The 21,602-nt window shown below is 40.2% G+C and overlaps 1 protein-coding gene across 3 annotated transcripts in view; it reads left to right on the forward strand.

Moving 5' to 3' along the window:
• The window catches only part of TMTC1 (transmembrane O-mannosyltransferase targeting cadherins 1), a 286,995-nt gene that overhangs the window by 19,516 nt on the left and 245,877 nt on the right, over positions 1-21,602 (forward strand). For 2 of the 3 annotated variants that reach the window (XM_040488521.1, XM_040488522.1), the window contains exons 2-5: positions 1,135-1,312; positions 11,488-11,561; positions 15,241-15,417; positions 19,444-19,650. In XM_040488521.1, coding sequence (XP_040344455.1) covers positions 1,135-1,312; positions 11,488-11,561; positions 15,241-15,417; positions 19,444-19,650 — 636 coding nt within the window. The remainder of the gene's footprint in view (positions 1-1,134; positions 1,313-11,487; positions 11,562-15,240; positions 15,418-19,443; positions 19,651-21,602) is intronic. The other variant, XM_040488523.1, reaches the window with a different exon arrangement.

A 21,602-nucleotide genomic window follows, 5' to 3' on the forward strand; every position in this document is an offset into this window, starting at 1 on the left:
AGATGCTTAAAATTCTGTTAAATTTGTGCATGAATCAAGTCAAGTATTTAGAATATGCATATGCCATCGCTAAAGTTGACTTTTTCATTCTCGATTGTTTTGGCAAAGAGGAGGTGTTTCTATAAGAGAAGCAGATCAAGGGCATGAGAATAAAGACATGGGGTTACTGTTTCAGTAAAATAAGCTGGAATATAGACAACTACAGGCAACCCCCCTTAGGGTATATATGCTCCCCCAAAAGAATCATGCCCTGTACAACTATTTTTTTTCTGTAACCCCACAGAGTCAATTGGGGACATTATGTCCTGTTATTAAATTTAAGGCAACCTTCAGAAGTGTCTCTGTTCTGCATTTCATAGTAAAGTATTTTTAAAGATGTTGAACAATACATTTCCCTTCTTTTTGTGACACTCTTTAGTTTCTTCATCATAATTTTAGAATTCAGATTTTGAGATCTGTGGGAATTTATGTTAGAAAACATTTAATACGGATTCTGAAATGCCATGCTTTTGCTCATCCTTTTAATTTCAGCTGCAGCTGGTAATAGTGTCTTTAGGTGCACTGAAGATCCCTTGTGGGGTGGTAATTAATGATCATTCCGGGTGCATAGTCTGGAAATTTGGTTCCTGGTGGGTATTCTGGGTGAGAGAACACGTTCATGCTTGATTTGTCCCAACTCTGACCACAGTCACAGTCTTGTGGCTTTTCTGTCTTCTCCAGGGGCTGCGGCTCTGACCCAGAGCACTGTGGACTTGCTTTTGAACCGTCAGCTCCTTGGGAAGAGCTGGTAGTGAAAGCAAGAGTCTCTCGGGGCTGTTTGCATTAGCCACGGAGTGAAGGAAGAACAGGTCCAGCACCTAGCTGCTTGTCTTCTTGGGCCACAGGGTTTTCTGAAATAATATTGTATTGCTTTTGCAATGACTTTTGCAGATAGGAAAATTCTGAGATAGGGAAAAAATGATACTCGTATATGTAGAGTAACCTGATGTTGGGAGTCATCCATTAAAAATAATTGATTGAACAGCTTATCTTTTTTAAATGATCAGTTCCCTCTGCTTTCTCCGCTCCCTTGTGCTTATGTTTTCTGTTTGTAGCTGATTCCATTTTTGTTTTTGTTTTTATCTTTTTTTACAGGCTGAACGTATTTTTGACTGGTATGAACCCATTCTACTTTCATGCAGTGAATGTGATTTTGCACTGCCTAGTGACTCTTGTCCTGATGTACACCTGTGACAAAGCTGTCTTCAGGAATCGCAGACTTGCTTTTGCTACGGCGTTGCTTTTTGCTGTGCATCCTATCCACACGGAGGCAGTGAGTATCCCTGGAACTTAATGAAACAATGAACTAAAACAAAAAACAAAACAAAAAACAAAACAACAACAACAACAAAATGAGCCTTGCAAAACCACGGTAATTCAGTGCTCCACTAAAGTGTTTGTCTTTATGTATAAACCATTCTGCTTGACAACTTTTCTTTCTGAATGTGCAAATGGCCTTCAGAATTTAACTTCTTTTCTAAATAACCACTGTTGTTATTACACGTAGTAATAAATGGCCACAGTTTATTTGAATAAAGTGTAAGTTCTAATGTGTTTTAAACAGCACAGGGCATTTTGCGATACTTGTCCTGCCGAGGCATTGTTCTTGCTCTGCGTTTGTATTTTACCTTTTCTCTCTGTGCTTTATATTTACAATATTTATGATGCTGAGCTGTGAGTAAGAGGAAAGACTAAAAAGTTAGACTGACATTCTTCAAGTTAGAGAGACAGACTTAGGGGCGCCTGGGTGGCGCAGTCGGTTAAGCGTCCGACTTCAGCCAGGTCACGATCTCGCGGTCCGGGAGTTCGAGCCCCGCGTCGGGCTCTGGGCTGATGGCTCAGAGCCTGGAGCCTGTTTCCGATTCTGTGTCTCCCTCTCTCTCTGACCCTCCCCCGTTCATGCTCTGTCTCTCTCTATCTCAAAAATAAATAAACGTTAAAACATTTAAAAAAAAAAAAAAGAAAAAAAAAAAGACAGACAGACTTAAGAGAGGGATTTATAAATGGTTTCTAAGTTCTTTGGTGTGAAGTGTAGTTATTTGGTGGATGATGACAAATTTATTTAAAAGATAGTTCAAATCTGTGGTCCTCTTTAAAATAGGGATTTAATCATGCACCCAGAAGGCATTATCAATTTACCTCATTTCACATCTCAGTAATACTTGGTTTATTTTAGTATAACTCAGTAACCACAGTTGGTTTATTTTATATGTATTGCTGGGGGCAGGTGAAGACTTTCTAAGGCGTATGTTTTAAAAGAATCATTTCCAGAGCCTCAGCTTGCATCTGGACACTTTCCTACAGTTAATCTGTCTCAGAACATGCCTGGGGTAAAAGTGTCAAGTTGGTTCTTCTCTCTGTCATCCCCTTTCTTTTAAAAAAAAAAGTTTATTTATTTATTTATTTGTTTATTTATTTATTTATTTATTTTTGAGAGAGAGAGAAAGAGAGAGAGAGGGGTGGGGCAGAGAGAGAGGGAGAAGAATCCCAAGCTGGCTCCGCACCAGCAGTGCAGAGCCTGATGTGGAGCTCAAACTCACTAACTCCGAGATCGTGACCTGAGCTGAAATCAAGAGTTGGATGCTCAACCAACTGAGCCACCCAGGCACCCCTTCCTCCTCTCCTTTCAATTGTCCTTCTCTCATTGAAAAATAAGAAGGACATTGAAGAGGGCACTTGTTGGGATGAGCACTGGCTGTTGTACATAAGCAATGAATCACGGGAATCTACCTCCAAAACCAAGAGCACACTGTATATACACTGTGTGTTAGCCAACTTGACAGTAAATTACATTTAAAAAAAAGAAAAAGAAGGGGCGCCTGGGTGGCGCAGTCGGTTGGGCGTCCGACTTCAGCCAGGTCACGATCTTGTGGTCCGTGAGTTCGAGCCCCGCGTCAGGCTCTGGGCTGATGGCTCGGAGCCTGGAGCCTGTTTCCGATTCTGTGTCTCCCTCTCTCTCTGCCCCTCCCCCATTCATGCTCTGTCTCTCTCTGTCCCAAAAATAAATAAAAAACGTTGAAAAAAAAATTAAAAAAAAAAAGAAAAAGAAAAAGAAAAAAGAATGTCTCACATATATCAGACTTTTACTATTCCCCAGGTATAGAAATCTCTGAGATACCTTACAAAGAAACAATTTGATATATTGGTGTCAGCAAAGCCTCCTTCAATGAAGGCATCATAGACCCGAAGATGGGCTTCATATCACGCTCTGTCTTACACATATTTCTGTGAAGAATACAGCATGGCATTAGAAGTAGGGTACGGTGGCCTGTGTTGATCTTCTGAATTCAGAAGTGAGATGGTTGTCATGGGAATGCATAATAATATGTTCATTTGAATTGACATAAGAAGTTTGATTTGGCCAATTGGTTTTATAATGAAGACTGGTTTTGCCAGTTATGCTATATGTGATAGATATTTTCCACACACAGTATTGTAAATCTGTAAGCCCAAGATTTTGATACAAATCTATTTGGAGTGAGTGACAAAGAAAAAATGATTTTACACTAACAATTACATTACTTAAGGTAAATTTCCCTGCCGTTCCTTGAGTGCCTCTCAAAAGGTGCCTCTAAGTGGAAGATTATGCTATAACTGTTATTAAGAAGTGTATTTTTATATCTAAGAGCTACTTATCATTTTTTCTAATTTGTGATGTATTAAAAAATTATGTATTAACACTAAGTGGAATAATAATATAAAATTGAAAATTTAACAGTTATCACAAGGACGTTTACAATAAATTTAAATATATAAGTATTTTTATTACAGGGAGGAGATGGTAAGTAGAATATTTTTAAGCATAACTATTTAATACATTAATAAACAATGCTGAGGAGGAAATAAAATAGAAATAAGAGTTCAATGGGAAATGGGTGTGAAATATCCATCATTTAATGAAGAGCCTGTTCATGTTTGTGTAAATGGAAAACAATGAGCTTCAAATTGCAGTGGTACATTCCAGATTCCATTTGGTACATTTAAAACAGTAATATTATGGCCTTATTTTGAAATGTCAGTATTTACAATGCATCAGAAATTAGATCCTTGCAAGTATTTAAAATTATGATGAAAAATTTTAGATATGAATTTTAAAAGATGAGAGAGATACATAAGTTTTTAATATTCTTTTTGGATGTCATTTGAAGAGAAATAATCAAAGACTATTACTCCTAGCCATATAGAATATATGACACCAGGTCAAAGTACAGTTGAAAATATGTGTGTGGAGCATCTTGGGGAACATTTTTCCAGGAAAGAATAAATGAATAGGACAATAACGGTCTTAATTCTATGCTTGCAAAGAGGGAGAGCAGGTAACCTTGGACAGTGAGATCATGAGCTGGTAGAGTTAGGTCGAATTCTAAGAAAAAAAAATCCTGTTAGCAAAGTGACCTTTAAAAAAAGGTTTCATTAAGGAGACACCTTGGGTGGCTCAGTTGGTTGAGCGTCCAGCTCTTGGTGTCCTCTCAGGTCATGATCTCACAGTTTGTGAGTTCGAGCCCTGTATCAGGCTCTGCACTGACAGCACAGAGCCTGCTTGGGATTCTCTCTAGTCCTCTTTCTCTGCCCTCCTCCCTCTTCCTCCCCAAATCCCCCCCCACCCCCGCTCATGCTCTCTCTTTCTCACAATAAATAGATGTAAAAAAATGAAAAGGTTTCTTTTTTTTTTTAATTTTTTTTTCAACGTTTATTTATTTTGGGGACAGAGAGAGACAGAGCATGAACGGGGGAGGGGCAGAGAGAGAGAGAGGGAGACACAGAATCGGAAACAGGCTCCAGGCTCCGAGCCATCAGCCCAGAGCCTGACGCGGGGCTCGAACTCACGGACCGCGAGATCGTGACCTGGCTGAAGTCGGACGCTCAACCGACTGCGCCACCCAGGCGCCCCAAAAAATGAAAAGGTTTCAATAAGCTTCTGTACTAATAAAAAAAAATCCATGATAACACAATTATAGGGACAAAGGAGTCTGAGAGCTGGACATTTAAGGAAAAAGTTTAAAGAAACTATTTGCATTCACAAGGAATGAGAGAAGTGTAGGAAGGAAGTGAAGGAAGTAAAGAAATTTGACTTACATAACAATCTATACTAGGAAGTAAAATCAAGAGACTATTTCAGTTATAGGTAATAGTTTAGGTTTCTAAGGAAGAAGACAGAGAAATAGAAAAAAAGGTATTGTGTTGTGGAAGACTTAGTGACAAATTATTTTTAAAAAGGGAAAATAGATCACAGGGTGACTGGAGAGGCAGTTAGAGGGATATATCTCCCTTTTGTTAAACAAGAACAAAAATGGGACCATAAGTAATCCCAGGAAGGATGGAGGATTTACATTTTTGGGGGAGGGGCTCAAAAATTTTTTTAATGTTTATTTTTGAGAGAGAGAAAGAGAGAGAGGGAGTGAGAGAGGGAGCAGGGGAGGGACACAGGGAGAGGGAGACACAGAACTGAAGCAGGCTCCAGGCTCTGAGCTGTCAGCACAGAGCCCGGTGCCCCACAGGAGGAGGGGTTTAGTTTCAACATATTGGTCCGATCAAAGATTTGCTTCCTTAATTATGTAATCAGCATATAGTAAATGAATACTTGTTTGGTGCAAGCACTGTGCTAGGTGCCAAGAGGGTATGTGGGTGGATAAGGGGTCCCTACCCATAATTTGTTCACAAGCTCCTAAAATAGCCAAAGAACATACACATAAATACATACAAGACAAAACAATATGTTGTAATAAAAAAAATCATTTCCAATTTAAGTATGCAGGAACAAATTCATTTATTTACTCAATCTTTCAACAAATAGATTGCAGAGGGTATAGCACTGACCAAGGTATACGCAGACCTTTCTTCATTGAAGGCCTGTGATTCTTGGAAGAGTTTTCTTTTATTGTCTCTCTCTCTTTTTGAGAGACAGCAAGCAGGAGAGGGGCAGAGAGTAAGGTTGAGAGAGAGAATCCCAAGCCCGCTTCATGCTGTCAGGTCAGAGCCCAATGTTGGGGCTCGATTCCATGAACCATAAGATTGTGACCTAAGCCTAAATCAAGAGGCAGACGCTTAAGCGACTGAGCCACCCAGGTGGCCCAGAAGGGTTTCTGACAGTATATTTCTGGGGAAATCATGGGAAATTTGTATGTTTTTCTGAATCCTGAATCATGAGAAAAATAAGTAGAGAAATTGGGAAAATGGGGAATATCATTGTAATTCCCTTGTAGGAATAAAACTTAGCAATCATTATAGAAACATTATTGGTTGCTGGGGCGCCTGAGTGGCGCAGTCGGTTAAGCGTCCGACTTCAGCCAGGTCACGATCTCGCGGTCTGTGAGTTAGAGCCCCGCGTCAGGCTCTGGGCTGATGGCTCAGAGCCTGGAGCCTGTTTCCGATTCTGTGTCTCCCTCTCTCTCTGCCCCTCCCCCGTTCATGCTCTGTCTCTCTCTGTCCCAAAAATAAATAAAAATCGTTGAAAAAAAAATTAAAAAAAAAAGAAACGTTATTGGTTGGAAGGAATGCACTTGACTTACGTCAAGTCAAAAGCAAGAGCAGGAAATGCTGATACATGGAGCTGAAGGTTAAGGTCAACATTTCCAGAACTGGGACAAGAGCACGTAGGAGAGAATTGGTAGTGATCTAATCAGTCATTCTGGCTTTCAGCTGTTGGATGTGTTAAGTGTGTGTTTCCTGTCCCTGTCTAACACTAATGGGACTCATTCTTGCAGATGGAACAATCAATAACTTGATACACATGCAATACTTTGTACAAATCCTATGAATGTTATTCTAAGAAATAACAAGTTTTAGGGACAAATTAAATTCTTAATTGGTAATTTCCACATGTGATTCTGTTAAGCTCACTAGGACCTAGATCTGAATGTTACATTGTTTCCATTCTACCCCCATGATGTTCACTCATTTTTTCCATTACTTGAGTATGTGTTACAGAGTTCAGTTCTCAAGTTACAGCTACCCTTTTGGTGATGAAAACCTGCAGCTTGAGGCAGAAGTACATGCTATCCATCTGCATGTATTTTTGGCTGGGTCCTTTGTATTTCCCAGCACCCTACAGTTCAGCCTACGTTGTCATAGAATCAAACCCAGGAGCTCCAACTTAGCATCCCAGTTTGCTTCCCATTGCCCATTCCTGTCCATTTTCATTTACTCCATGCTTTCATCCCTTTATGCTTTCCCTTCCAGAAACACCTGTGTTTTGAGACTGGTCTTTCCTCTGCCTGGAATGCTTCTGTGTTCCTTCCCTGGCCCAGGATTCACATTCCCCTGTCTTCAACTTACTGAGCCCTTCTTGCCTCTCCTTTAGATGTTAGTGTATAACACCAGCCTTTCCATGAAGCCTTCCCAGATTCTACAGTCAAAATTAATCTCTCCATTCTCTCATGGCAATGATTTCTCCTCTTTATGATACATGCAGTACCCTCTTTTGACTCCCAACCAGATGTTCAACTCCTTGAGGCAGGTTATATCCCTCCAGCTGGCACAGTACCTGGCAAATAGGAGGCACTTGGAATATGTTTGTTGAGTGGAATAAATCATGCAATTACTGAACATGATGCTACCGACTAATTGAATCACAGGGAAAGTGAATGGTTGGTCTTGACATATAGTAGTTGGTGTCAAGCACCTTGTTTTTAAGACGTCTAGCCCTCTTGCCCCAGAGACCCCAGCTCAACAGGGATATAGAGTAGGTGTTCAGTGAATGCTTGGTGGTTTGAAACTGGCCACAGAGTCTGTCACTGTTAGCATTAACATTTCAACAACCCCTCTGAGCTTCCACTCCAAGGGACACTACATTCTTTATATCTGGGCACATCCAGCTGGCACATTCTGCTGCTGCTGCTGCTGCTGCTGCTGCTTCCCAGAAGCACTAACTGGCTGCAATTTGAGAAGTAGGCTTCAGGCTCCTTTAGCACATTAGTTATGCTTGCCTAGCTTGTGATTGCCTCATTCCAACTTGCTACACCCAATATCAGCTTGCACCTCTTACTGTTGTGTGAGTTGGCCACATCAGTTGTGCTGTGGTGAGCGTCCTCTGGGTCCAGATGTGTGGCTTTCTCCCAAGACTTTGTTGCTAGTGAGTTGGGCTCTCTGTTTAGTGTTCTAGAGGCCTCGCAGGTGATGCTGAGCTCAATGCTCAGAGATGTGGTGGTGTAGACTGAGCAGATCTGGGCTCACAGTGAACTGTGTGCAATTGTTGCTCTACAGACTGTAAGTCTGAGCTAGTTCTGACGCTGAGGTGACACCATATTGTCATTGTGTACCTCCTTTGTGTCATGCCATCTTCCTGATTTAGCATGCAAATTCCTTATAAATGAATGGATCAATGAACAGTGGATAGTCCAGGCAGCCACATTAGCTAATAGCTTTTAACTCTGTACTGCTAGTGTAATTCTTTGGCTGTATCCAGTTTTCTCTTGGTGTACATTGGACTTGAATTTTTCTCAGTATGTGACTTGCTGTCAATCCATATGCAGGTATATACCTAAATTACGTTCTATTTATATTTTTAACTAATATATTCATTTATCCAATGAAGTTTATATATATATACACTTTATACATATAAAATGTATACATACATATATATACATACATGTATATGTATATATACATATATACGTACATATATATATACATATATATATGTAAACTCATTAATTGTAACAGTAACGTGAGATGTGGGTGTTATACTCATTTTAAAGATAACAAAACCAAATCCCAGAAATTAAAGATAACAAAATTGAGTCTCATTCAAATGGCAAGAGAAGGAGTCTGTATTCAAGCCTTGGATGGTCTAGTTCCATGCATGTGTCATTCCCTCTTCTTTATGAATGCAAAGTGTGCTCATTATATGAGAGTATTTATAGGTACATTTCCCAGAACTCTATTTTCCACTATTAATTATGGTTGATTCTCTAACACACTGTGGACTTCAGGTCCTCTGTGGTTTGGGTGATGCTGTTCTCTGTGCCTGAAATGTCAACCTTGTTCATTTCCCTTGTGAGCTCTGACTCATCTTTAAGATCCAGCTCATATGTGGCCTTTTTTGAAGCATTCTTTGAACCATCCTCCATTTTTTTCCTTTACAGTTTTGTTTCTTGGATTTCAAAAGAGTAAGAGAAATGCACACACATTTTAAGTAGTAATGAAATAATACAAAGATTTATAAAAAGCTGTCTGTCCTCTACCCCTCTTCCATTTTAGTACCTTTCTAAAGTAACACATTAAAAAAAAATAATTTTAAACCTCAAAAATACAGTGACCATATACTCTTTATCCAGACTCATCAATTTTTAACATTTTGCCCATTTGTTTTGTCATTCTTCCTCTCTTTCTCCCTTAATATATAAAAATATTATTTGTATTCTGAAGCATTTGAGAGTAGGTTGCGTAATTCATGCCTCTTTGCACCAGAATAATTTAGTTGTGTATTTTCTAAAACCAAGGTCATTAGTCATTCTCTTCAGTCTCCTTAAGTTTGGAGTAGTTACCAGTCTTCATTGTCTTTTTATAATATAACTCACAGCTTTAAATATAATTTAAAACTTATATTTAATGTGCATAATATAAAATGTTTACATGATGTTTATTATAACATTGCAGTTGATGTTATATAACATATATAAACATTGATATTATATCAAATGATTATAATTTATATAACACATATACAAAGTATAACACATGATTTATATATGTGTTAAAATTTATAATATATAAATGAAAATAGTATAACTATATATTGTATGTAAATACATAAATATAGAAATATGTAAAAATATAAAATATATAAGTTAATACATAATATATGCACATGTAGTAGATTATGCAGGTATAATATACATACATGTATTATAATAATATATATGTAATATTATAATACATTAGATTATAGGAATTGTAACATAATAAATCATGATATGGTATAAATTAGAATATATTAAAATACTGGAATTTTAATGTTACCAGATAACGTATAATTGTTGTATTTTATACTTTATTAATATAAAATATATTTATTTATGTATTTAATAGAACATTCCTCATCCTGGGTTTGTCTGATGTTTTCTCATGATTACATTCAGGTTATGCATCCTTGGCTGGAATTTGACAAAAGTGATATTGTGTCCTTCTCAGGGTATCATGTGCAGAGGCATGCCACATCCATTGGCCCTTTATTGGTGAAGTCAAGTTTGAACCTCCAGTTAAGGTGTAATGAGTTTTCTCCATAGTGTAGTTATTCTTTTTACTTTTTCATTTAACAAGTAATTGATGAGGACATGCTTTGAAGCCCTACTAATATGCTTTGCCTCACCAAACCTTTATACCCTAGATTTAGCATCCACTGGTATTTTGTGATGTTTCTTGCTCTATCTAATCTTGACTCTTTTGGAAACAAAATGGCTATTTGTCAGCTGCACTATTCCCTCTACATTCATTAACTTGCTTTTTAATGTAAGGAAGAGATTTCTATTATTTTCCATTCACTTGCTTACTGTATTTATGTGTGTACTTATATTGTGCATTCATTCATCCATCCATCAATATCAGTATGCATTCATGGATGTCTGGTTTTTTTAAATGGTTTATTTTATTATCGTCTTTACTTATTTTGATGTTCAAATGATCTGATATTTGGTCGGTGGGAGCCCTTTTTCACCAGCTTCTGTGCCCTTTTGACACATACTTGTCACTTAAAAAAAAATTTAATGTTTATTTATTTTTGAGAGTGTGAGTGGGGAGGGGCAGAGAGAGAGGGAGACACAGAATCTGAAGCAGGCTCCAGGCTCTGAACCCTTCAGCACAGAGCCTGACGCAGGGTTCGAACTCCTTCGCCTCAGCCCTGGTGTCAGCCACTTCTCCAAGGACCCCCGTTCTCCTTAGTGGAGGAATGTGTGTGGTCAGCGCCAGGATGACTCTTTGCTAGTGGGATAGCTTGCGTTTAGGCTCTTTCAGTGACAGAACTAAGAAACACACTGACACAGACACACATACATACATGGCCATCAAGAGTTTATACTCATTCCTGTTTTTACCAGAATTATTGTTTCCTAAACTTATTTTTTTCTAGTACTCTGTAAATATCTTCTGCCCTATTAGCACTCTGCTGCCTGAAGACTAGCACAGTGTCTGGCCTTCAGTCATTACTCAGAAAATATTTTTGAATAAATCAACAAAGGAATAAGCTTTGGTGATATGAATTGGCCTTCTATAGAAGAAAGGTTAAAATGAAATTAAGCATGAAAATATTTTCCCTTCCTTCCTTTTTTTTCCTCCTATAAACTTATTGTTATATATATGATACAAGAGGTGGTTAGTCATAAGTCAAATTTTGAAGAAGAATGTGTTTTCTTATTTTATCATACTTTTCATTCATCTAAAAACGAATCCATTCTCTAACGGTTTCCTGAAGGTGACTTTCTGAGGTTTTTATCTTTTCAAACTTTCTAGGTGGCTGGAATTGTTGGCAGAGCTGACGTGTTAGCATGCCTGCTGTTTCTGTTGGCCTTTCTCTCCTACAATAGGTATGTATGTATGTATGGCTAAGAATGCCCTTCTGTGTGGTTACAATAATGCTGTCCTCTCGGGAATTTCTGTCATGTTGGGGGCTGGGGGGTAGTGCGGACTCTGAGCATCTGCCTGAGAGACGAGGGAGGCTTCTTGGCAGTAAAAAGCTTAGAAAGCTTCATGGAGATCAGGATAGGAAACATGCCCTTACCAAATGCAAGGCTGCTCTCTCCTCCAGCCATATTCTCAACTTTGTCATAGCCTTTTATTTTTTTTATTTTTTTTTTAATTTTTTTTTCAACGTTTATTTATTTTTGGGACAGAGAGAGACAGAGCATGAACGGGGGAGGGGCAGAGAGAGAGGGAGACACAGAATCGGAAACAGGCTCCAGGCTCCGAGCCATCAGCCCAAAGCCTGACGCGGGGCTCGAACTCCCGGACCGCGAGATCGTGACCTGGCTGAAGTCGGACGCTTAACCGACTGCGCCACCCAGGCGCCCCTGTCATAGCCTTTTAAAGGAACTGCTCTCCTCATGCTGCTTGCTTCTTGATTATTCCTACTTGTCATTTCTTACTGAGAATGGAATTTGAAATCTTCGCTCCGAGCCAGTATATATTGGATATGGTCCTGTCTTCCATTTGGCCATGATTGGTTTAATTCCTCCTGTTCATTTTGGTCCTAATTTTTTTTTTCCTCTTTATTATCCTCACGAAAGTAGCTCAGAGCTTAAAATAACAAGGCTGAATTAGAAGTAGTATTTCTCAACCCTGGTTTTCTAATATACACACCCTTTCATCAAAACACAGAAGTTCCTTGCTTTGGGATACTGAAAAGCAATAAAATAATTTCCCATTATAGTGTCCCTTCTCCCCCAAAGTGCTCAGATTCTTACTTGAGTTGTGACATTGCCACATAGGGAAAGGGGCAGGTTAAAAAGAGAATAGGAGCGAGGTGGATGGCTCAGAGAGTGGCCCAGAAAAGGGGGGAGTGAATCCTGTTACCCTACTTTGTGGAGAGATGTCTGGTTAGGGATTTATGAGCTTTGATCTTTGGCTCAGTTTGATGACCTACCATCTTACAGAGCCCCGGGACCTTGAGAAATACAGTTCTAAACAAGTGGTTCTCAATGTGGGACACTTTTGCCCTTCCCCTGGGGATATTTGACAATTTCTGGAGACACTTTTGCTTGTCGTTAAGTGGAAAGGTGTTACCGGTTGGCATTTAGTAAGTAGAGGCCAAGCATCCTACAATGTTCAGTACAGCCCTAACAACAAAGAATCGTTTTCCCCAAAATGCTAGTAGTACCAAGATTGAGATTTAGAAGCCCTGTAACAAACAGGTTTAGACCTTGGATGATCAAGAATGAAAAGAATTAATTCTTACGAAATTTCGGTTTAACGAGTGGAGCCTTTTCTTAGTTCAGGTTTCCCCTGCTATCTGAAAGTAGAGCATTTCTCTGAAAACTTTTGTAAGCTGAAATGGCTCAAAGTGAAGAAGCAATTACCGTTAATTTCTATGGAAAAATCGGGGGCATTCCCAGACCCAAAAAACAACTTCTCTTAGGCTTTTTCTGATATCTTAGGACACATCTTGCTCATGAATGCACGGAATAGATGGAGATAAGGCACAGAGGCTCACACGGTTCAGCTCTCTAGAGGCTTGGGACTGAGATGCTGGGTGTGGTTCCCGGGAAGGAACTTGTTGGGGGCTGCCCTGCTGCTGTGGGTTCCTAACAGCACCTCTACAATGGTTCCTAACAAACAAATGCTGTTTTTGCTTTTCACCTTTTTTCGTAAAAGCAAAGACCCTCTTCAGATTTCTTTCTGTTAGTGAAAATAGGCATGAAGGTAGGTCTTTCATAAAAGTAAAGTGGCAGTAATGTGAACTTTTGAAAAGCGGGGGATACCTGTGTGGTATTAGGCCTCTATTCCTGGCTCTGTGACTTTCTACAGAGTCACAAAGCTAATCATATGAAGTGCTGTTGTGAAAATCTTAGAAATATAAATCCAAACTCACCAAGTAGTTGCTTCCTGTTTGCTCCGGTATTAGAACAAGATTCACAGTTGCTGTTGGGTTTAAACTTATTCTGGGCAGCTTTTGCTGTGTCGTTGATATATTCGGGAACATGATGAGGCCAGCAGCGTGTCCGTATCTGTGTGATAATGAGCCGTGGTGTTACAGTTTCTGTTGTGCGTGCCATTCTCAATTTTAGCAATGTAAGCTCTAGGCCAGCTTAAGAGGAAAATGCGTGTCTGCCACAGATCTGGCATATAATTTTAGGTGATTGTTCCAAGACATACCAGTGAGAGTCAGGTGTCGCAGCTACAGCAATATCGGCCTTGCTTCAGAGGATTAGGGGCAAATGGGTGTGGCACCTACTGAAGGAATAGTGATGAGTTTTGGTGTGGGCTGATTCTATGATATAAGGTGAAAAAAGGATTTATAGGTCTAGGAGACTTTTGAAAATCCCTGCTGGAAATTATACTGAGGAAAAAAGACACTTTATCTAATACATCTCCTTGGAAAATAAATTTAAAAATACAAATTAACCAGAAGAAAAGAAAAAGGCCAAAACATCTGTATTTTCATCACAGAAAAATGAGGATTCTGTATATCTACTGACTGATTTGTGTATAGAAGTATATAAAACACTTTCACTAGAATAATAATAATGATGTGATAGCCACTCCACATGTAATAAGTCATTTATGTAATCCTGCCTGCAACACTGTGATCCCATTTCATATATGAGGAAACTGAGGCCCCGAGAGGCATACTAACGTGCCCCATAATACCCTGTTAGTTAACTGCAAAGCTGTGATTTGAACCCAGGGAACCTGGCTCCAGAGTTCATGTATATGGCTTAGTAACTCGTATTATTCATTTAAAATAAATTGACCAAATATCCTTCCATGTCACTAACTGTATCTTTATGGTATCATGTTAAGTGTTTTTGGTTGGGTGGACACCTGGGTGACTCCTTCAGTTGGGCGTCCAACTTCATCTCAGGTCATGATCTCGCGGTTCATGTGTTTGAGTCCCGAATCGGGCTCTGTGCTGACGGCTCAGAGCCTGGAGCCTGCTTCAGATTCTGTGTCTCCCTCTCTCTCTGCCCCTCCCCTGCTCACACTTGGTGTCTGTCTCTCTCAAAAATAAATAAACGTTAAAAAAATTTTTAAGTGTTTTTTTCAATATCCATTTGTTATATGCCATCTTTTATCATAATTTATGTGTATTTTAATTTAAATACCAAAGTTCAGTGTTGTTGGGCATTTACTTTTTTCATCTTTGCAATATTAAATAACTCTGTGATGAATATTCACGAAGAAATCTTTGTTCACCTACTTACTTAGAATACAATGAAATTGAGTTAAATCATATTTTTTAAAAAGTTGGTGTTTGGGGCGCCTGGGTGGCGCAGTCGGTTAAGCGTCCGACTTCAGCCAGGTCACGATCTCGCGGTCCGTGAGTTCGAGCCCCGCGTCGGGCTCTGGGCTGATGGCTCAGAGCCTGGAGTCTGTTTCCGATTCTGTGTCTCCCTCTCTCTCTGCCCCTCCCCTGTTCATGCTCTGTCTCTCTCTGTCCCAAAAATAAATAAACGTTGAAAAAAAAAAAAATTAAAAAAAAAAAAGTTGGTGTTTGTCAGTGACCCATATTTCTTCTTAGATTAAAAGAGTCTCAATCTTGTTTTCCAGGAGTGTGGACCAGCGTCATGTTGGGGAATGTTTCCCTCCCACGGTGTCTCCTTTCTTCTTGCTGCTCAGTTTGTTGCTGGGGACCTGTGCGATGCTGGTGAAGGAGACCGGCATCACAGTGTTTGGAGTGTGCCTGGTTTATGATCTCTTTTCCCTATCCCACAAGCAAGAGAAATCGTAAGTCATTTTTAAGTTTTGCCATCAAGCAGAGCGTGCACAGAGAATTACTTAGATCAATAGCTTTCAAACTTTCATTCAAAAATAAATTAATAAAAGTACACTCTTGTGTTAAATGTAACCTCTTGGCCCATAAATTAGTTGTCTTTTTTTGTTAAAATAAATGCATCAGATATGTTCAAACTCTTCACACTTTATAGAAGTCAGTGAGGACCGTAAAGATTTTGGGAGCCCCAAATTTGGAATTGGCAAGTATCCATGCTGATTACAGATTTCTATCGCTAGATTGTTTCGGTTGCATACTATGGAGACCTCTTGATTCACAAAGAGAAGTGGTTGCAAATGGGGACAGGTTTTTTTTTAATAGCTTGCCTTGAATCCCTGCATTCAAATGCGTGTTGTCTATCAAAAAGCACTGCTAAGTTGGAACCTGCTTACTTGTTCTAAGGATGATGCTGTTACCTAAGAGTTTTGGGAGTCTCGTTTTGGAATTCTGCAAAAGGCCAGTCTAAACCATACAGGAATACTCACGTGTTATATTCAAATTAAAGGTCAAGTTTAATTAGTAGCCCATTTTCACTTAAAGAATTTAAGCACATTAAAAAAAAAAAAAGAATTTAAGCACATTCATTATATCCTGTAGATTATAGATGGTAAGAATGCTGTGGCACATTAAAAGTTGAAGCACATACTATATTTTTCTTTCTCTATCAAATCCATAATTACTTACAGTTTGACATGCAGACCCCATTTTTCAGTAATTATAAGGCCCTTTTGAACTCTTAAAAACGTGGTTGATTTATTCTTCTGCTTTATCTGATGAAGAATTTTAGCTTAAAAAAAAAAATCTTGCCTTTTTATCCCATTCCCTACCTCTTTATACTCCTTGACATAAAGATAAGAGCAGTGTTATTGAGTGGCAACAAGCTGAGATGAGTCATTAAATTCTGATCACCTTCCTGCCTGGGCGTGCTTGGAGATAATTTAAATAGACTTTAGTGCTCTATTGGCTCTCTGTAAATCTCAGAGGCGTGTAAAAGGAAGGAGCTCAGTTATCATTTTGACCTAAGCTCCTGCCAAGAAAGCTGTGAGCCAGAGGACCTCCCCTTGGCTTCCATGAGAATGCCTTTCCTCTGCAACCTCTCAACCAATGGGAGTAATGGCAGTGCCTGCCTTACTTTTTACAAACAACCTATCAGCTCATCTTGCTTCCCACTTCCTTCTTGCATCATTTTTGTCTCCGCCTCCTAACCCCTTTCTGCTTTGCTCACTGATAGCAGAAAGCTGGCTGCAGACCCTCTCCTGTGGTCCAGTCCAGAGCAATTTTAACTTCATCACTGACGTCGTGTCTCCTCTGGGCTCGGGACTTTCCAGGCCACTGTTGCCTGTATACAGCGTTCTTTTTCATCTGGTCACTGTTGAGCCAGGCTTTTTTCAAAAGGGATAATTGTCTCTTTTATTTCTTTAATAATTGTTTCTGGCCTTCATTATGCTAAACTGTTAGAAGTTCTATGGGAGAAATCATATTGCTAATATATAGCTCAGAAGGTGAAAAGCTTCTAGCCTCTGCTTTGTTTTTTAGAAACTTTTGGCTCTCATAACCAGCAGCTCTGCATAAGTGGAGACATTCGTTCTTTCCTTCATCTTTTCTCTATCCATTCAATACATACTCATTTTGTGCCTGACCAAGAAGGAGACAGAAGATTTCTGCCCCCCAAGGGCATATGCAATATCAGGGAAGACAGACATTGTATGAGTAATTCCATGAGTAACTGATTACAGTTGTGAAAAGTGGTAGGAAGGAATGGAGAGCATGTACCAGGGAGACCTGGCCAAAAATGGTTAATATCTCTTGAGTTCTGTTCATGTGTCAGGCACTGTGCCACACCATTTACAGGCTTGAAGTCACTTAATGCCCACAATCGCTGTTAGCCTCATTTTACGGAGGAGAAAACAGAATCACAGAAGGTAACCCCTCCAGAGTCACCCAACCCCAGGATTGAGAGAGCCCTGCCTGTGCGACTTCAGAGCCATGGGTCTGTCCCTGAGCACCCCTGCCTGCATGGAAGGAACACAGAGAAGGGACCTAGAGACCTCCCAGGACACCTGCTGCTCATGGCCTAGGCTCACATTTGTACCATGAGGTCAGCTCAGAGGTTCTGAGTGTACTGGGGATCATGACGCCTTTGAAAATTTACAGAATTGGGGCGCCCGGGTGGCGCAGTCGGTTAAGCGTCCGACTTCAGCTCAGGTCAGGTTTGTGGGTTCGAGCTCCGCATCGGGCTCTGTGCTGACAGCTCAGAGCCTGGAGCCTGCTTCGGATTCTGTGTCTCCCTCTCTCTCTGCCCCTCCCCCACTCACGCTCTGTCTCCCCCTGTCTCAAAAACAAAGAAAGTTAAAAAAAAAATTTTTTTTAAATTCACAGAATTGTGTCCCCTTTCCCCAGAATCATGTATACACACACAGTTTTGTACAGATTCTTAGGGCTCTCCTTCCACTTTATCTGTTCATTTAACAAAAAAAAATTTTTTTTTAATGTTTATTCATTTTTGAGAGACAGAGACAGAGCATGAGTGGGAGAGGGGCAGAGAGAGAGGGAGACACGGAATCTGAAGCAGGCTCCAGGCTCTGAGCTGTCAGCACAGAGCCTGATGTGAGATCATGTGAGATCATGGCCTGAGCCGAAGCCAGACGCTTAACTGACTGAGCCACCCAGGTGCCCCTTATCTGTTCATTTAGAATAAACCTCTTGGTACTAAGTTGTTCTTGAGGTCTTTTATCATATGATCCAGGAGCAGGAAAAAAACAGTAACAGAAACAAATGTTGGGAGACTCTCCTACATGAAGAGCAATTTATTCCTAAATTTTAGTATTAGACCATAGAAATGGAGTGGGATTTCTTAGATTTGACATCACTTTTAGGAAGAAACATTTTCAGTGAAAGAGCAGCTCCTGAAAGTTAAATTTCTTTTTACTTTTCTTTCTTTTCTAAAATATTTGATATTAATTTCCAACATGCAGAGAATAACATTCCCTGACTCCTGTCCCTAACCTCTTTCTCTAAAAGTAACCATAATCCTGAACTTGTCACTTTTCATTTCTATGATTATCTTTATGCCCTTACTTAGTATGTATATACCAGTGAATACCAAAGAGTATCTTTTAATATATTTTTAAACTTTATATAAATAGTATCACTTGCTTTTCTCTTTGAGATTTTTGAGGTACATCATTGTCCATATTTGTAGCTATAGTACATTCATTTTAACTGTTGTACAGTATTTAATTATCACAATTTATTTAACTCTTTCTGGATTTGGAATTTAGGTAATTTTCACAGCTTGTACTATTGTAAAATATGCTGCAATGGATTTTTTTGTGTGCAAATACATGTGAGTTTCTCTTGGGCATAACCATAGGAGTGGACTTACTGGGACCACAGGTAGATGCACGTTCACTGTGTCCCGTGCTCAGACATTGCTCCTGAAGTGATTGTAGCAGTGTCTAAGAATCCCCTTTGCTTTTTTCCAAATGCTGGACATCATTCAGTGGTATCAGACGTTTTAGTTTCTGTTCGTTCAGTGATTATGAACTCTGTCTCAGAGGATTCATGAAAGAAAATGTAATCGGTACATTGGCTGGATCAACTATGAGCAGTATTTTACAAGATCAAAATTATGTAAATCCCGAATATCACTTCAACCAAGTATTTTGAAAGAAATCTATATTTGGAGGATGAAGCGTGAAGAAGAGGGTGTGTGTGTGTGTTGGTGACCATGTAAGAGGGACTGAGTCCTAGCCTTCTGTAGTAGTAAGTCAGTATAAGTTCTAAAATAAAAAGAAATATGTTCTCTTGTTATTTTTAAAGCATTGCGATACGTACCAGAAACAAAAGAGGTGAAAGACTTGAGCATGGCTGCTTCCAGGGAACAAGACCGTGGAGAGGGCCAGGGACTGCTGTTTCTCGTTGCAAACCTTGTCATTCTGTCTGACTTTGTTTCTGCTCCGTTCCACATACACAATTAGGAGCAATGGGGTCATCCATCAGCGCAGCCCGCAGCAGCCTGCGAGTCCCCCGCCCCCGTCACTGCCCCCGCAGCCTCACCGGGAGAACGGGAAGCAGCATCGATTTCCTCACCGAGGAGCTTGGGGTGGCTGCCACTCACCATCGCCACCAGAACCCAAGAGCAGTGGATTCCCAGTGTCTCCTGGAGCTATGTGGTCCATGATGAGGTACTGAGCTGGGCTCCCCACGCCCATGTTCGCCATCCAGCACCGCCTGGTGCAGCATGGCTTGGCGGGAGAAATCAAACGTTGAATGTTTTTTTTTCCTGACTTCCCTTCTCTCTCTCCTTGTTTCCCTAGCTCCATTCTTCTTTCCCTCCCTCCGTCCCTCCTTTCCCTTCTTCCCTTTTCTTTATATTAGATTTAGATAAGAAAGGAGTAGTTAAGAAGAAGCAAGTAGAAGCCCTGCTGTCTGCTTTGATTTGGAAGCACGGGGTGAGATGTGGATCTTTGAGGCCTCAGTTAAGAAGAACAAACACTTTACCGTGTCCTCGGTGGAGGAGCCTTGCAGTGGAGAGCAGGCACCCTCAGTTTCCCGGGGGAGGAGAGCACTCTGCCTCCATGCTCCCTCCACCTGCTTGTTGTATGTGATAGGAATTTATTACAGCACAGGTATGGGAGGAAGCCCAGGGGACTCTGCTTCTCAGGAATGTTTTTGAGGATGCAGGAAATCTTTTCTAAGTCACGGAATTTTCTTTCCCTTTAAGAATATTTTGACCTAGCCATGAAAATTAACATAGATTTGCCGGAACGGGTACTCACTAAATTAGGTTGCCTCTAAAATAGCTCAAGCCATGGGCAAGTTAGAATTTAATAAAGATGGAAATTAGATTCATTCTATTAGCACGTTACCATTTCAGATTGCTGTTCTTATTCCTCTGTGCAGTCCCAGAAAACTCTTGTTTCAGGGTCTTAGTTTCCAATTATTTCTGCCTTTGCCTGGTTTTTTTTTGTTTTTGCTTTTTTTTGTTGTTGTTGTTTGTTTTTTGTTTTGGATCTTGCTTCATTCATCAACAAATATCTGTTGAGCATCTCTCATGTGCCAGGCACTGTTTCGGGCACCAGAGATGTCTTGGTGAATAAGGAGGACAAGGTTTTTGCTCCTGTGTAGCTGATTTTCCAGTAGAGGAAGACAGATACTAGATAACCACCAAGGAATGGACAGAGTGATAGAGAGTGATGGAGAGGGGTGGGCTGGCCTGGCCTGGCCAAAGTTGTGTCGGTTGGTCAGGGAAGGCCTCCTGAATCCTTGTGAATGATAGGAGGAGCTAGTCCTGCAAAGACCTGCCAAGATCTGGACAGAGGGCTCCAGCCTTGGAATGAGCAAGTGGGAATTGAAAGGGGGCAAGGTCAGGAAGGGGGAGAGGTCAGGAAGGGGGCAGGCCCAGATCATGAAGGGCCCTGTTGTCCACGAAATCAAGTTTGGGTTTTATTCTGGGTGGAATAAAGGTTTTTTGTTTGTTTAAGTGTGGAGAGAAATGATTACATTTCTTTTTTAAAAAAATATTCCCTGACTTCGTCGTAGTGCATGATGTGAGGGGGCAAGAGTAAAGCAGGGAGGAGGGTTCGGAGGCTTTTATACAGATTAAGTGAAAAAGAAAGGTCCTGCCCAAGGGTGACGGGCTGGGATGAAGTACTGTATTGGATTTGGGACATCTCTTGGATATAGATCCCAGGACTTGCTAATGCTTGGGATAAAGGGGGTAAGGGAAAGGCAGGAAATGTGGATTTTAGGGTTTCTGGCTCAAACAGTTGAGTGGATGATGGTGCCAGTTACTGAGAGAGGAAGGCTAGGGGAGAAATAGGTTTCCTGGGAGTTGGAGGGAGGATGAAATCACGGAAATGTGTGAAATTCCTAAAGATGAAAGAAGGCAGATAAGTAGTCAAAACACTAAGGAAATCTTGACTTTTTAATAGAGGACCATGGAGGAAAAGAAGATAACATTTGGGGAAATTGTACATTTTCTAAGGAAAGGCCATGGAGGAGAAAAAAGGAGGACTTAATAGAACATTGGAGACTTTTCAAGGTGGGTTTGACAATGTGACTCTCGTGAAGGAGGGACCATGTTGGGCTTTGCTCACATTTGTGTCCCCAGTTACTTTCATAGTGTCTGGTTAAT

This window comes from Herpailurus yagouaroundi, unplaced genomic scaffold (genome assembly GCF_014898765.1).
Source record: "Herpailurus yagouaroundi ecotype Mexico unplaced genomic scaffold, PumYag 166, whole genome shotgun sequence".
Lineage (NCBI taxonomy): Eukaryota > Metazoa > Chordata > Mammalia > Carnivora > Felidae > Herpailurus > Herpailurus yagouaroundi.